The sequence below is a fragment of the Temnothorax curvispinosus genome, unplaced genomic scaffold, assembly GCF_003070985.1.
Source record: "Temnothorax curvispinosus isolate PA1 unplaced genomic scaffold, ASM307098v1 QBEX01005269.1, whole genome shotgun sequence".
NCBI lineage: Eukaryota > Metazoa > Arthropoda > Insecta > Hymenoptera > Formicidae > Temnothorax > Temnothorax curvispinosus.
Genome location: NW_020215049.1, coordinates 121,653 through 139,688, shown reverse-complemented (window position 1 = coordinate 139,688; position 18,036 = coordinate 121,653). Strand labels below are relative to the sequence as shown.

The following is an 18,036-nucleotide window of genomic DNA, read 5'->3' as shown; positions in this document are numbered from 1 at the left end:
ATTTGCAAATCGAATACCTGAATGACGAGAAAGAGAAAGAAAGAGGGAGCGAAAGAGAGAACGAGGCGCGACGATGCGCGACTGCAATCGCGCGACGACGTAACTTGGCCAGTGCCTTGCAGACCGCCGCAGCGGCCTATACGCTGCGTAACCACCCTGACAAGAGTCCGAGCGGCGCGTGCCTTTCCGTTCACGATCCGCGGCGCGAATTCGAGAGTCTGGAGTTTCAGAGGGTTTCGAAATGTCCTGAAATTTGAGAGGAATCCTGAGGATTAAATGTCCAAAGAGTTCGTAAAAAAATATATATACAATATATTCCGTGGGTCGCGGACGTTTGAAGATTCACAGGTCCGGAGGATCGAATGTCCAAAGATCTCGAGTCTCGAGATTCAGAAGATTGAATATCTAATGATTTGAAGATTCAGGTGGAATGAAACTTCCGGGTGGAATGAACTACCCAAAATCTGAAGATGTTTGATTAGAAATTAGGTATTTAAAGTTCTAAAGAGAGAAAAAAACGTATGAATATTCGAAGATTCAAGAATTGAGAGATTGTTTACATTTAAAGATCCAAAGTTCTATGTGATTTAATGTTTAAAGATCAAAGATCGAAATATCTTCGAGGAATCTCTCTAGTAAGAAATCAAACGTGAGTGATGGAAAGTCGACGATCGTATAAAGTTGAATCTACACATTTCTGACACTTTGATTCATTCGGCATCTTTAATTTCTACCTAATTTATGTAAGACTTAAGAATCGGTCGATCGCGAAAGATATTCGGACCAAGGTCGAAGTATTTGCATGTGGAATAACGGATGTCGAGGCCTGATCGTTCGGGCTGATTGACTTAGAGAGCCGATAACGCGCGTTACGTCGTCGATTTAATAACGGAGTCGAACCTCGGAGATGCGCGCGGAGATTTTTGGCCGGATTCCATTGCGCGTTCACGCGTCCGCTGGCAGCCCATCTGCGAATTCCGCGTACAGGGACTCGATTGCACAATCACGCAATTCGCGGTTATACTCATACACCTCGATGCATCTCTTTCCTCCAGTCTTTCGTCACTTTCATCTTTCACATCCGCTGGGTCCACAGATACGTCGCTCGTTCTCTCACAAACCCGCTCGCGGTTATTTACCTCTTTCTGCCGCCGGGATTAGATTCAACGGCTAATAATAACGAGTGAATTATTGGCAGCGATTTCGCGACAGAATAACCCAACTGTTCGCGTATAATAAAGATTGCGTGGTGTTTGACATTTAACGACAAGTTGGACGGCACGAGTCAATAATAATAAATTCTAAATTTTAAAAGCGCGATGGTCGATTTTTTTCTCACATAGCGCTAAGTCGTTTTTCCTTTCGCAATCTTAGAAAAAAAGAAGATATTAGAACAAACAGTAAAGTAACAGTAATAAATTTTACGTTAAATAATATTTCAATCCTCTTCTTCGAAATGAGAAGAATATAAATCTTATTGTTATATTTGCATTATTCCGTAAATTTATTTATTTATGCAGACTACTACTAAGAGGTCCGAAGAAAGAATCGCGAGTGTGCTGCGAAAATATAATGTACAATTGTGTCGCGGAGAACTGTCTATATGCAATAAACGTTCAAAGTTGATAATGAGGGAGTGCCGATAAGAGTCGAGTGGTCTCTTTTTAAGAGAAAGAAAGAAAGCGCTCGTAGTGAACGCGCGGTGTAATAGAAACATAGGACGTCAACGAAAAGAAGGTACCGCCGATAATAAATATATAAATCCTTCCTCGCGGGTGACGCATGACTTTCATGTGCGCGAGATCGGACGGTGGTCTGTCCGTCGATCAATCTTCGACGAAGGTGCGCGCCTGTTATCGCAGCCCAATCGTTACGTAACGCCTGGCAGCGACGGTGATAGGCATCCGCGAAGGAAAGAACATCGGCAGTTGTACTCGTCGAGGCCGGCCGGTCGTTTCGGAACACCCGATGCACGGCGACATTTCGGAATAACTCTAAAGATAAATCGCGTGATTCTCGATCGTATAATATATGTAGACCTTCCTGTACGGAGTGCGGTATACCCTAGCGCTTTGTGCCATTTTGATGAAAATGATAAACGGGATCTTCTCTCCCTCGACGGAAATCGCACTTGTTGGTGGGGACGATTTGTTGAGCGATAAGATCGCGTGTATTTATTTAAGAAGAACAGTTCGTTTTTGAGCGTTATTGGCACGATGTTTTTCTCTCATCCGCGATCTGGCTGTCTGCGATAAGTTCGTGCCTGGGAGTACCGCGCGATCGCGGCTTGACGCGCGTGCTAATTCTCGCGCTGGCAATGGTACGCGTCCAAGAATTAAAAGTGCATCTGGCTGTATGCACAGGGGTTATGCACACCGCGAACTGGACCGTAAACAACGGCCGTAAACATGCCGCGGATGGGCGAGACCCTGGCCTCGCCTTGTCGTCTATAAGCGCTAAACGTGGCCCGCCTCGAGCTTCATGAGGACTTTATTTACGTTGCGCGACCGACTTAGTTTACAACTCTGTGAGTGGCTAAGGGCTCGAATATCTGCTACTGATTTTATGCTCACACGCATAAATTATTTAACGAGCATAAATTGGAATGCTTATTAAGGACCGACGCAAATTAAAATTTATTTCCGCATAGTGCACTTAATTCTAACATATAGGTATGGTAACTTGCATCTTAATTTTATATTTATGAATTAGTTTTATAATTAAGCCCATCACTTTATTTTTATAATTTATTAGAACAATAGTATATAGAGAACGTACAATTACTTCATTTTTTAACATAGTTCTCTTGCTTTTCAATGCACTTGTTCCAGCATTCCAAGGGTATATGCTTGATACGTATACCCTTGGAAAAAATGTTTTTGGTTTGTCCCTCAGCCATGCACCGCTTCTTGCACATGTTGGCCTGTAGCAAACCGACGACCTCTTAAGGCATCTTTAGTGGACCAGATGGTAATCTGAGGGAGCGAGATCTGGACTATATGCAGGATGCTCCAATACCTCGAAACCCAGTGCCACAGACCAACATGTGCAAGAAAGAAGCGGTGCTGGCTGAGGGACAAACCAAAAACATTTTTTTCCGAGGGTATATGCAAGTTTATGAAACGCTGGAATAAGTGCAGTGAAAAGCAAGGGGACTGTGTTGAAAAATGATGTAATGGTACGTTCTCTACCGTTGATCTAATAAATTATAGAAATAGAGTGCGGATAATTATTGACTCACCCTCGTAATATGAGAAAAATTTACGTTTGATGATAAACTAACCCAGGCAGCCTCACGTCCATAATCGAAACATAAAACGTCTTTTAGATATCTTATCATGAGACATCTTAAGGATGTCTTAAAGATGTCTTTAAGACGTCTTATGTCCTGATTTTAAACATGCGTGCTGTCTGAGTTTTTTGTCTCAATCGATGGAACCGTCGTGAATTTGAAAGTAAGGGAGGAAGAAATAAGAGAAACTCGGGGGAAGCTTGAGAAACAAGGCAAAAAAGGTTTCATACATTTTTCTGGAATTTATCGATAACCAGACGTATGATCGAGATGCAAGATTGTCGTGGGACTAATTAGTTATAACGGTTATAACATAATAATTATGTAATATTCTAAAATAAAATATTATCAATTCAGTCGAGTCTAGATCGATTGATCTTGAGTCTAGATCGATTTTTGCCGTGGTGAGACAATCGCGGGTGACATCGCGGTACGCGCCATCGACCTCGAGAACTGCGGCCAACCAATATTCGCTGCACTCGCGTGATTGTCTCGACGAACTCACAACAAACCGCTCGAGTTTCGCGCACGCCTGACCGCTGGAGATCGGGTTGAGTTAGGTGCGGGTTAAATATGCGGTCGGGTATCGGGGAAGGATTAAAAATAGAGTGAGGCCGGTTTGCGCAAGCGAGCACGTGGGACCGTTGGGACCTCTTCTGTCTATTCCGTTATCTCTCTCGCTTTATCCTGATGCGCAGCTTCCCTTATCTCTGACTCTCTCGATTCGATTTCTCATCGATTATCTTAACGAAAATGACTATCCTTCGCGAACAGCTTCATCTTCCAGGCGCGCCGCACAGAAGCCATTTTAATCTGTCGTCTTCTCTTTTTCTCCTTCTTTAGAAGAAAGTCTTCATAGAAATTTGCTAATTTTATTTGTGTGCTCGTTGAATTCGATTATAACCCGATTACTTATATTTTAGAACCTGTTATACATTTATTGGCGTGTTACGTACTGTGAACATTGTGACCTCGGAGGGCTCGCTCTGGGACTGCGATAAAGTTGTTTATCGCATGTGAGGAAAAAGGATAACAAGGAAAATCTTTTATCAGAACAGAAGACATAAATTCGTAAATAATGCAAAACACGGGATCCTTTTAGTCTCTGTGACATAAAAACGGTTTTTAGTGCACATATCTGATACTTAAAAAATTTGTAATATCCTATCTATTTTTCGACATGTCGATATTTACGACGAAGTCTATTAATAGTATATTGTACAACTAGTGGGAAAAGTGGTCGATTCTGAGCGTGAAGTTGGTCGCACGAGCGAAGCGAGTGCGACCATCATACTCATTTGGGCTCGACCACTCTTCCCACGAGTTGTTCATACTATTTTTCCTAACAAGAGCGTGAAACAGGCCGCTTTTCGCGCTTGTTTTACAATTTCATTTTTCAACTAGTTGAGAAATGGCTCCATTTTTCAACTAGTGGAGAAATGGATCGTTTTGCTCACTCAAAACAAGTGCGAAAAGCGGCCCATTTCACGCTCGCGTTAGGAAAAAGATATTTCGCCATCATTGTTAATTTTAGATACCAATTGGCTCATCAATCAATTTCGCAATTAAATTATCCGCAACGGAAACGAGACTCATTGTAGAGAAGTTCATTAATGTCTTTCAAATGTAATTTATCAAATTATTGAGCCCAACATTTAATCTGTCGATTATTTTAATGCTATTAAATCCTGTATTTTAATACAGACAGGACTATTAGATCATCTTTCATTAAATTCTCTAATCTAAAAGGTTAAACGCTATCACAAAGTGCATTGACTCGCATTTCGATGCAGTTTATGAAGACATATTTTAGACTTCGAAAAGCCTCGTGACTGTTTGTTCGCGGAAAAGTAAACTTTATTAAGTTCAATTATCCGCGCGAGAAACGTACATGTCGTTTCTCCCCTTGGAATTAGGTCCAATCGAGCGATAACGGATAAATGTAGGCTATTTCAATAAATGCGCATGCAAGTCCTCGTCAATCGCCAGCGAGAAAAAGCGGAGCACCGGACTTTGCGGAAATAAAGTTTCGAAAAACGTTACAAGTGAACGTAAAAAAAAATCGGCAACAAAGAACCCGTTTAAAATTTTACTTTTATTTTACATGGAATTTAGATTTAAAAAAAATAAAAATAAAAACTAAATATACATATATATAAAAATACAAATAAAATAAAATTAATCGGCATTGAGTACAAGTAAAAACCGTAGACGTTACGGTTCAATACTTTACTCGCGAGCCTAATTTATGATATAACCATGTTTGCTTCGTTTGACAATTATCTTATCGCACATTTAAGTTTTCAAGCTTATTTTACGACTAATGTTTGTACTTAGATATTTTCGAACCAGATAACACGTTCGTTCGTTCCCCCACTTATCCTTTAATTCAAATGGATTTTCGACACACGCACGCGTATATGCGTATATGAGGTTCTCGTAGTCTTTAACGCACTGTGTGCGTATGTGATTTGCACGTATCCGCGCGTTCTATTACACACACGTCGTGCACGCATTTGGGATCCGCTGGTCAATTTGCGGCAATTACCGAGCTGTTGTGACCGGTTAAAGCCACTTAGTACCCGCGTAGATACGTGCACACGACGAATCATCCGCGACGAATCTCGCCGGCGACGACGGCGACACTGCGAATCCGGCAACCGCGAAAGGTATATGGAGAATTCGCGGTAAAATTGCGTACACGTGCGCGCGTCGCACGTGCGGATTGACAAGGCCTCGATCGAAGATTTCCTCGTTTCGTGAATAAAAATCGGGCGTACGGATAAAAGTGAATGAGAGTCAAGTTACTTTTGACGGCGTGACGCAACCTCAAAGAAATTTATCTTGTAATTTGAAGATTAATTAGTAAGATTGCTAAGCGAGATGTAAGTAATTTAATTAGCATATGGGAAACGCGAGCACAATTTCATTTAAGATCAAAGCCACACGGAGTTCTTTTTTAATTTTGCAATTATGTAACATTACATTTAGAGACTCTTCTGAGAAATTTGAATCGGAAGGTGTGATAGACAGATATTTTTTTCTATTAACTTTATTATTTTATTAATCTCAGCTCAACTTAGCTGCATATAAATATTAACCGATAAAAAATGTATAGTATATAGTTCTGTTATTACGTTTGATTACGTAAAATAATGTACGAGATATATAGTGTAGCTGTTGCACAAACCGTCAGGAAAAATCATTTGCTCAAGCTGAAAATATTCGAAACTTGCGAAGGCCAAAAGGATTAAATCGCGAACGGCTGCAGGCGAGGCACATAGCGCGTTGTTTAGACCGATATATACATCCGGGTTATCTTCAGGGTTAAGGCCGGGTTAACTTTAACTGTGCTTCGTATGATCGAAGAAAAATGCAGGCGTAACCGTGCCTACGTAAGCGAGCTTGCGAGATCTATCATGCCGAAGACACGGCATTGAACGATTAATTGTCGATTCTTTTCACTGTCCTTTTCTTTTTTTTTCATCTAAAGAATCGAAAATTTTAAGAAAATTTAAGGTCATTGCATTTTAATATTTGCGGGCTTTATAACTTTTCGTTGGCCTTATAGATTGCCAATTAGATTCTTTACAGATTTTTATTTTATTTTTTATTTGACTTTTTGCTGCCGTTTTCTCGCATGAGACAGTTCTCTCCTGTTGTCAGTCAAATTGTCAGATTTTTTTTATTTGATTTTTTATTGTTGTTTTTCTGCACGTTGAACGGTCTCTTCCACTTTAATCCTGTTTCGAAGATAATACGTTAAAGATTAGGAATAGCGACTGATACACTTTATAGAGAGATTGTGCACGTTGATGAATCAACGATGTTTGTCGGCAACGACAATGTTCACATACACACAATGGCATGTAACACTGTCGTGACGTAAGAGAGGTGGCTTGTAGTCAATATCGCTTTACGACCTGAGAAGTAGCGGCGGTTTCTGTAGTTCGCGAGACGTGTCTTGTCAGTCATCGAGCAGAGAGATATAAGTACTCGTCGACAGGCAAACCTTTGAAATTCGCGAAACCTTGAGAATCCCGAAGCAGAATTTCGATAGGCCCTTCGGAAGTTCGGAGTAGCCTGTCGCTCCGGATGACGCTGATCGTAACGCTTTTTTTTCTCACTCGAAATGTTTACGGAGGAGCTGTCGCGTCGCAGCTGCGAAGTAACACGCGTGATCGTTTTAAAAGCGTTGGAAAATCGTCGCGGTGAAGCGCGACGCGCGGAAAAAGACCGTCGATTGGCGGTCACGAGCCGCCCGCCGGTTACATAAGCGCGTTCTCGTGATTACAGAGCCTTCTGCCTCGAGCCGAAGGAGAAAGAGAGACGCGATTGCTTCGCGACAGTCGGAATGGATAGAAAGAGAGAAAGAGATAGAGAGAAAGAGAGATAGAGCGCAGAGAGATAGAGGGCAACGACGTGCCGTCGTCGAGAGAACACGAAAGTCCGAATGGATGCTGGATGATCCGAGACGACGAGAGTAGTGAGATAGTGATGTGCGTGCAGCGCATGGTGCGTGTTGCGCGGCCGGTTTACGGGTGCATTTGCAACTGAGAGGTGGAAGGAGAAAGGGGTACGAAATCATTCGAGGAACGATAGAAACAACTTTCCACTACAATTGTATATATTTCTACGATTCGGGGCAGAGAGTCTCAGAAAAGTGATATGAATCGAGCAGGAAACTTCAAGTATCCTCCGAAGTTCCATATTTAACGCAGTAAGTTTACATTACGATAAAACAATTACTGCAATCTTGCATAACGGCGATTTGCACTTACTTCAAATTTATCTTGAAAAGCTTATGATTTTTTTCATACATTGCGAGTAAAATTCTTACTTTTCAATTTATGATGTCTTTCTGCTTCTTTCTTGAATGTAGATGCATTTGTGCTTCGCGAATCAGAAATTTTGGAAACAAAAAGCTAGGATAACGTCAATCAAAGCTTTCGAAATAATAGCTATATATTTTTACTGATAAAAAGAGATATTTGTGAACAAATTCTTGACGAATAAGAAAGAAATCAAAATTATACATTATCTTAAATTACAACCAACACGACTTTCAAGCTTCTTGTGATTAATTAATATCGTCAAAATCACTAATTGTTACATTTATTATTAAATGACAATGACATTTTTATATTTAATACAACAATTTAATATGGCAGGAAATATTTTTAATAAATACTTATTATTATTACAGAATTGATGGAAAGTAATGAAGTTTTATTGAAAATTTATTGAATACACATCATTCACTGCTACATATTATTTGTTTACATATTATCATTAGGGAAGTAATAATCGCATTAGATTAATGAATGTTTGAACGTTGTAAAAATCAGTGTTTTCGCTCGTCACCTCCGAGAGATTTTTCAACGGCTTAAAAACATTTCACTCTACGCCCGTTTTAAACTTCCGGAGTCGTGTTTTTCCAATTGACAGCTGCCTATATATCCCAGATGTTGTCTCGGATGGCAGCGAATGGTTTCGTGAAATGTGCACATTGTGCACGTGCTTACGTACGGAACATTTCGTGATCGATATAACACCAAGATTCAGAATCGTGCACGCGTGATTTCGCGATTGATAAATACCGAGTACGCGGCGTATCGCGTGCTGTGTGTCGTAACGCGGTATCATACGACCGTCAGTCGTTTGATAAGAACACCAACCACGTTGGTCGTTGAAGGGAATTCTAATGAGCTACAACGGACGATTTTAACGGGAATTCTAATAAGTTACGTCGAACAGTAACAATGGGAATAATAAGATAAATATTTATTAGCTATATATGATCGTTGGGCACCTTAGCTTCCGTGAAAAAGATGAAAAGAGCTTTAATACCTAATTCATCGTATAATTATTAAGAAAGTTGATGAGTAAATTGTCGAGGAATTTAACAATTGGATTGAAATTAAATCAGAATCGAATCTTTGGATTTAAGCCTCGCGCTATTGCTGACGTCTGATTATCTCTTCTTGATGTCCGTTGATCCCTTTCGATCTTCCTAGTCAAGTTTCGGGTTAACAGGACGCCGGCGGCTCGTGATTTTGCTTACAGTGGGATCGAGCACGAGGATGAAGTGTACAGCGCGCGCCAACTGGCCGTGCATGACAGCGGTGCCGATTTGGTGAAGATAGAGAAACCATTGCCGGTTTTGGTGCCGAGCGGTGGTGGTGCCGTGTCGACGACGGACTCGAGCCAGGTATCACTGAACGACGAGGAGGAGACTCTCGCGGAGGAATCGGCCATCGACGACGAATCCAGGAGCGACGATCGCCCGTTCGCCGTCACCGCGTCGATCTTTCGCTCGGCCAACGGAAAAACCGGCTGCAAAGACGTTTCGCAAAAGGACGGCGCCTTGCCGAAACACGTCCAGGAACAAAAGGCGTTCGTGCAAGCTCTTAAGGAGTCCCTGGAGGAGTCGATTAAGGAATCGCTCAAGGAGAACGACGAGCCGGCAGCGGCGGACTGCCGACAGTCCCTCACTAAGAAGACGTCCTTCATCTTTCAGGTACGGTCGATGCTCTCAACATATGAGCGAGTAGGTTTTATTTCCTGATCTTGGAATGGAATTTTGAAAACTTTTCTTAAGGGACTTAAAAGTTAAAAATTGCTAGGAATACGGTTGATTCTTTCTAAGGTTGCTAGTCTTCTTGCTTGCTAATTCTTATCATTTTATTATATAATAGCCGCAACTTTTTTGTCAAGACTCTTAAAGTAATATACGGTAAACTTTCAAAATCTTTCTCATCTGTGATTATTGTTTATTGAAAATGTTTGTCAGGTCAGTATCATTTATCAGCACGTAATCCCGTTGCTTATACATACTCGTTATCATCTTGGGATGATAAAATAAACGAATAAAAGAAGAAGTATTTCTCTCTTTCTCGGAGAAAGAGATATCTCATATTTTGGGGTAGACAATCAGTATGAATGGAAATGTACTTGTATGGTTCTTTACAGAAATAAACCCAGATAATTTAATAGTTTCCAAGGACGCAATCGAAATTAAATTTCTTGAATCAAACTTTTACGATTTTAATGATATTTCATAAATTTTATATAAAGAGTGTACAAGAGTTTTTAATAGCGTAAAAATAATTAAAAGAAACATTTGTTGAGAGATATTATTTAATCAAAATTCTTCAAAAGCGAATATTTTAATATAAGAATCTAGATTATAATTTCCAAGTTTTTCTGTCAATTACTTATTCTAGTCCGAGTTTCAGTTGAAAGTACTACTTGGTTTCCATAGCAAGTGCTGATGTGGCAAGCTCTAGGATGACTCGCTCTTATCTCGAGCCGTAATAACGCATCTTTGACCTTTTCCCCTCTAAATCGATCGTGTGATCTATACTTTGTTTCAGGATAAACCGACGGTGGTGCGCGATTCCTCGGACAGTGCTGGACACCGTGATCGTCCGCAGTCGGTTACGAGGCATCTGTTTGCACCGCTCGTGCAGCAACAGGAACAGCAGCAGCAACAACAGGAACAGCCGCAATTATCCTGCCGACCGCAAACGGCCACAGCGAGCATTTTCGCGCCTCGCACCGAGGACATGAACAAGGGCTTCTTGTATTTCAGCGAGGATCATCCGGGTGTCACCAGTGCGTATTCCCCTTTGCGAAGGCCAGAAAGAAATCTCAGACCCTCCATCCGTATTGTCGACTTCTCATGAGAAAAAAGGAGGCTCGAGGGAAAAGAGATAAGGAAAGATATGACGCATGAGTCGAGATTTATTTATCGTTCTCTAACAGAGCACAAGTTCTGACCCGCAGAAATTCTGTCTGAAGAGAGATATATTATGAGAAATACGCAGCGCGATAATTAATTATCATGCAATTCTCTATTTTTTCACCTCGTTTCACCTTCGATCCAATTATATCAGATTTAATTTAGTTTCCCGGAATAAAAGTTATGATATAAAATGGAATGTTTTGTTAATGGAATTTATTGATTTTGATTTGAACTGCTTTTTTTCGAGGTCTTCAATTTTTCTCGTGATTTATGAGATCGTTTTCATCCTCCTCTCTGGTTGACGTTTAATTACCCAAAGTCAATAATCGTTTAGAAAAAGATCGCCGTGTTAAATCGCGCTTTTCGCATTTCGCAGTGTTGAAGGACGAGCCGGATGACCTGACACATCTCGCACCCACGGCTGGCGACGTGTGCGTACCCTTGGAAGATACTCCCTTCCTGTCAGACATGCTGGACGAAATTTTCAGTAACGATCACTACAGCTGTCCTCTGCTGAGTCCGGGCGACCCTCTGACACCGGAGCTGCGTTCCGCGGATCTCTCAGGATCCCTTAAGGACGCAGATCTGGTGGACGCTACTAGCAGGACCAAGGACGCGGTTGATCGTCTGGCCGATAGCGATCCCTTCATGTACGGCGACTCGCCCGGAAGTCCCTGCGGCATCGACCCGAGCGCCGTGTTGCCGTCCCTCTCAAAGTATCGGCAGGTGAGTGACAAAGAATCATTTACTAAAAATTTATTCGAAATTTCTTCTCCAAGATATAATATTAGTGCGCGTATTAACATGTAATAATTATTTCAGAGTCCTGAGCGCAGCATGGACTCATTAGGTAGTCCTACAGGAGGTAGTGGCGGCGATGGGCTTTCCGAGGACGAGATGCTTATGTTAGGTATCAGCGACAGCATAGGCGATGAAGAGTTGGCACTCAGAGCCCCCTATATTCCAATGTCAGATCAGGACGAAGCGTTAGAGCTGCTCATGAACGATGACATGGTCATGTGGAGCTCGTCACAATCTGCCGACAAAGTATCTTCGAAATGGTGAGTGCCACGTTGGTTCTAATCAATGTTATGAAAATTTGCTCTGTAACAGTAATTATAAATCATGATGTAAATAACCACAAGATAAATTATTATATAAGATTAATATATAATAAAAGCGTAAAGAGAAACAAAATAAAAAATACGATAATTTATTTTCATTTCTTTGTGCTCCGTTTTCATTTTGCTGTTTCTTTTCCGACAGGCTACTCGACGATCGAGAGCAACGTAATTCTGAATCCAGTCTGGCACAATTGCTACGAACCGACCAAGCGGTATCGCGGCGATACAACGATCACGGCGGAGGTTTGCTAAATCCGACGCAATTACTGGGGCAAACACCCAGAAAAAGTAAGCGTGTACTTTTTCTCTCGTCCGTCGTTTTGTTTACACTGTACTTATCTATTTTACATTTATTTTTTATATTTGCAGATGTATTAAATTATATTGATAGTTTATTATTAACTTTATACAACAATTGGATATAAGTATATAAATTTTATATTTAATATTACAGTTATATAGATTATTATATTAACGAACATAATTAACACCCGTGTCGTTTTGATCTTGCAGACACAATCTTCGAGTCCGATCGATGGTCCTCTAATCAGGAACGCCCGAATAAACGCATTCACTCCGGATTTAATATGGACTCCGAAAGCGAGTACAAACGTCTTAAGTGCGACGACTCGTCTTTTGAGCGTATAAATCTCGAAGATACTTTATTAACGAAGCAACAGCGGCTATCGACAACGCTTCACAAGAAGTCACTACCGAGTCTCGGTAATACCTGTGGTAGCCAGCTTTTGCGTCGCCTCGTCTCGTCGCAAATACCGAGCATCGCATCGCAGGCGACAACTTTATCCGACATTGATGGCGATATTCGCGGTGACGGCGAACGTCGCCGCGGGGACATTTTGAAGCAGCGCGCTCGCGTCCTCGACGATCTCATCGACCTCGTTGAGGCAGAGGGTGATCGCGGCGGAGGAGGAGGCGGAGGCGAAAATCGCAGCAGCATCGACGATGGCCTAGACAAGATCGACACAACAAGCCGGAGGAGGAATCCTTCCTGCGGCACTGGTGGCAGCAGTGTGCTAATGAATCTCCTGGTTTCCGGCTGCGACGTGAGTGCGGGATACGTTTGCTTGGTGAAACCAAAGCCAACGGCGAAGGGCACTGGAAACGCGTGACGACGTTTTCAGGAGGAAGCGAGCGTCTAAAGGGCTGCCTCCTTTTGGCCGCTGTCTCGTCGTTGTTGATTCATCCAGAGCGAGAATTTGCATGCGACTCGAAATATTCGCACAACTACGTGGCTGATTTTCAGAAATGAAATTGTAGATGGAGACGAAGGGCCAAAGGAGACGGCGAATACTAGTTTCTGTGGTATCCGATCGCGATCTCGAGCCAATAAAAATTCTTCTTACTTTTTATACGTCCGCTTGTTCCTCGAGTTTGCGTCCGCGAGTTCGAAGATCGCGTCTGAAGTTTCGAAATAAAGAAGGAAAAAGTATAAAGTTGCGCCCTTTGAAAGAAAGAGACGCAAAATGAGTTTGTTGCGAATTGGCAGTCGAAGAGAAGGAGTCATAGACAAGCGAGGTAGTTTCGCTTTGTCGTTTAATCCTAAAATGCACTGCGTTCAATGTTTATCTTATTGTTAGATAAAAAGGATACATATTAATATATATATATTATATATAATATATATATATATATATATATATATATATATATATATATATGTATATATGTGTGTATGTATATGCATATATAGTTTATAGATGAAACTAACGCTTTTATTCATATTGAAAATGAATAGAAAATATATTATATAATCAGAAAAAAATAAAAAGAGAAACTTATGAGAGAAGTTTTACTATAACAAGTTTACTATAACAATTTCTAGAGTTGTATGAGTGGTTAATTATATAAACAGCGTTGCTTTGGAGCGCATTTTAGGATTAAACGAGCTGTACTTTAGAGCGACGTTATGTACACAATTTGCAAAGTATATGGAATTGTTGATTGAATATTATGGAAATACATGGAACATCGAATTACCTGATCAGCTGCGTTTCGTTTCCTCCCACCGTCGTCCTACAACGTCCACCATTGTTCTATGACTCGCAATTTTACTATCAAATCTATTGTCAAGAATCATCATCTCCGTACAAACGTTCAATATAATTAGACGCGATTTTATTTTATCGAGTTATTATTAGCAACTGAAAGTTTAAAAATCAAATCTCTTCAAGAAAATTAAAATGCTGCTAGATACAAAAACGATAAATTAACATTTAATTATTCAGAATAAAAACTTATCTTTTTGAATAAAAGAATATTTATCTCATACATTTCCAACTTCATCTGGAAATTCACTTCTGTTCAATCATTTTGAATAACGATTTTTATTAATTCTTTTTTACTTGTGCTGCTTTTTCATATATCAATTACTTAGTTTTAAAACTTACTCACAAAATAATTTTTACCGGATAATTAGAAGAAATGTACCAATGTTATTAATGGACGTGACCGATCATCAAATACTTTATTCACCTGAAAATAAAGATTACGATCACGTGGTGGCTATCGTCTTTCATGATCTGTAACGAAGGTAAGCCTCGTGGCTTACCTTCATCTAGATCACGCGATGTGATAGTCACAGTCACTTTGCTCAGCAATCGTTTATTTACATTTATTAGACGCCTCTAGAGTCACGCGAACAGCAAGAAAGAGCGCCTAAGGGAGTTGAAAAAGAGGTTTATCGCTTGACTTGTCACTTATCAGCATGATTTCCCTGCTCTATCCTATTTCTTTTCCCACGAAACGCAGCAATGTTTTTTTATTTTTTTTCAAGTCAACAACAACAAAAATTCATTTGTCAAGTAGTTAAGCTCTTAATATGAAGAATTAGGAAATATAAATTGTAGATATTTATGTATTGATAAGACGAAGATAGACATTTGATGAGTTTTTCTTTACCTTTAAATTGAGATTATCGCTTAATTATGCTTAAAGATTATGCTTAAATATTTAGAACGAAAAATCTTGATAATTATTAAATCTTAAATTAGATAAAATTTCAGCTCTTACTTAATTGTCAAAATTCGTTGACTCATCCTCTTTTCCATCTTTTCAAATATATCCTACGATAAAATAACAATCTGAATAATAGTAATTTCGTTTTTTTAGGATCCTCTGATCAATTCCCGCAACGTACCAACTCTGTTACCAAGGAACCTGACGACCCCGTTGTCCGTCAACGTGGACAATCAGATGGTACCGCATTGCGGGAACGCGGACGTCATATCCTTGCCCGACCACCTCAGTCCGGACACCAGGAAACACTTGATCGGGCCCTTCACCGGCAACGGCGGAGACGGGAGTACAACTCCCATAGTCTCACCCACGACGTCCGCGATGGTGTCTTTCGATGGCTTCGACTACGACGCATCCGCGGGCCTGCTCGAAGTGGGACCAGATGTACTCGGGAATCTACTGCTCGGGGATCGAAATCTGGTGTGATCCATCGCAATGTGATTTATATGGGCACGCCAGAGGATCGATCGATCGATCAGGGAAATTAGAAGCCGGATTCGTTCAATATTTATGTCTTTCGTAAGAAGTTCTTCTTTCATTCCTTTTTTGTGACACGATTTAAGTGTTGCTGCGATATATCTTTACTTCTTCATTGTAATTAAATTATAAGTAAACTGCTGATTAATTTTCTATTGTCGACGTCACACTCGATTTCAGAGCCTGTGCAATATACTAAATGCAGAAATAGAGAGCGGAGAAAGAAATTAGAGTGCGTTACGCGAGATTTCATGAGAATCCTGCTTCTAATTTCTGCGTGTAAATAAAATCATTTAATTCCCGGTGCTCTTTAATAATTTGCTAAGCTGAAGATCCCAGAAACGTGGTAAACGCAGCGCAGTTTATATTAGGTGTTCAAAAAGACATTCGATTAATGTAAAAGTGGCGCAACTCGAGAAGCTTAGATTCAGATTTAATTAATATTTTTAGAGTGACCTTTTTTTACGATGATTTCTTCAAGTGGCAATCGATTCGCGTCATTTCAACGATCGATACTTTTTTACATTCTCCGAAATTTGCGAGCGAATGTTTATCAAGTATGTCAATGGGTTTTTACAAATTTAGACGAGGAAATTAATTTGTATGTTCTGACGAGCTGCGTAGCGAGTTAAGTTTGGCAGGATGATGCTCTGTTGTAAAAATGCGAGTCATATCTTTCAGTCGAGTCGATCAAAGGTTATACCGTTTTTATGATAAAGAAATTTGTAAAATTTTTGTGCAGATATTTAGTTATTCTTCTATCATGTGTTTTATAAACATTACATGTATTATAATTCTTTTGATTGTATCGAAATACGTTGGTAAAATTGTCGAAAAAAAACACGTTTAAAGAATAATTCTGGTAATTAAGATTTAACGTTCTAGAAAATTATTTTCTATTGCTAATTTTTAATTTTTGTTGCAAATTTCTATTCGATTACTTTTATTTGCTTTTACAAAATAACGTTCGATGCGGTAGGATTTAGAATGTAGGCATAATAAAGTTAATAAAGTATGCATAATTATCGAGGAAAGTGGGATAGTAGATAAGATGTTATCTAATAATAATAATAATAATAATAATAATTATCGAACTTTAACGTGTTCAAAAATTTACAAACATCCATAGAAAAACAATCTCAACTTGAGAAAGAAAAATAAAATAAATAATTATTTAAATATTTCTAACAGAAAGGAAAATGTTATAGCCTTTTAGCGGTTCGATCTGTCTTTTCTAAAAGTTGTATATAAACGAGTGCATTTATACGCATTGGCGTGCAAATTTGCGTATACGTATATTATTAACTAATTAAGTAGGGAATTTAACGAATAAAATAGAAGAAAGAAGTAATAAGTTGAGAGCGATATGTTGGGTTTCAGAAAGTAACGAGTGATTATCCCATCATTTCGAAATTCAAGAAAGTAATTAAAACAAAGAAAAGAAGCGTGGACAACTTCTCGATATTAGTTCCATTTAAACAATGCAATGTCAAGAGCGGTGAACAAAAAGTATTTTTGCGACATCTTTTTGTACACATCACATAATTTAATTTTAACATTCCTTTAAACATCGCTTTGCATATTTTCAGAATAAAATAAAAATGGAGCAATATTAGTTATCAGATCATTTTTATTTTTAAAATCGATAAAGCATGACAAGTCGCGGCGTTGCTGCGATTTTAGCGTTGCATTCAAATCGCTTTCGAATTAGGAAGTCGCAATACTGACATTCTTGTCGCATGTTGCTGACTACCATTGTCTTTATTGATTGTTATTGCGGTAATTTCTACTAAGCTTTAACCAAGATTCATTTGTTGCTACTGCACCATGATTACTCGTTGCATACAACTAATATCTTCTATTTAGCATTATGTTTGTGACTGCAATTTATTACTGCAGTTATTATTGTCATATAAATTCAAACATGTATTTTTTTATTATAATTTTATTATTTTAATACATTATTATATATTACAGGTTTAAAGATACTATAATAACGTTGAATTAACAGGTAGTTGACGCTATGATGTGGATACGATATAGTTAAAAAAAAGATAACCAATATTTAGAAATAAATAATATTTCTAAAATTGAGTTACATACTTTTTCACTTTTCACCAATTATAACTCCAAACATTTTAAGATGCGTTCCGAGTTTGCAGTTAAATTAATTTAAAAGTCTAGGAACTCTCTTAGAACTTTTGATAGCATTTTTATAAAACATATTTTTTGATACATTATCAATTTTTAAAACTCGTGTATCGTCGCATTGATAGTTAAACTCTGCCGATAAATTACCGACAATAGATAATTTATCGACCGTTGTCTTTAAATAAAAAATTTAAACTTAAAAATTTGTA

General features: G+C 39.2%; 1 protein-coding gene across 2 annotated transcripts in view; it reads left to right on the top strand.

Moving 5' to 3' along the window:
• Positions 1 to 17,770, top strand: part of LOC112454682 (hypoxia-inducible factor 3-alpha) — a 50,558-nt gene extending 32,788 nt beyond the window's left edge. For both annotated transcript variants that reach the window (XM_025016197.1, XM_025016196.1), the window contains exons 8-14: positions 9,359 to 9,812; positions 10,669 to 10,909; positions 11,416 to 11,765; positions 11,862 to 12,100; positions 12,306 to 12,451; positions 12,677 to 13,227; positions 15,293 to 17,770. In XM_025016197.1, the coding sequence (XP_024871965.1) occupies positions 9,359 to 9,812; positions 10,669 to 10,909; positions 11,416 to 11,765; positions 11,862 to 12,100; positions 12,306 to 12,451; positions 12,677 to 13,227; positions 15,293 to 15,625 (2,314 nt within the window). In that variant the 3' untranslated portion in view covers positions 15,626 to 17,770. The remainder of the gene's footprint in view (positions 1 to 9,358; positions 9,813 to 10,668; positions 10,910 to 11,415; positions 11,766 to 11,861; positions 12,101 to 12,305; positions 12,452 to 12,676; positions 13,228 to 15,292) is intronic.
• The last annotated feature ends 266 nt before the right edge of the window (positions 17,771 to 18,036 follow it).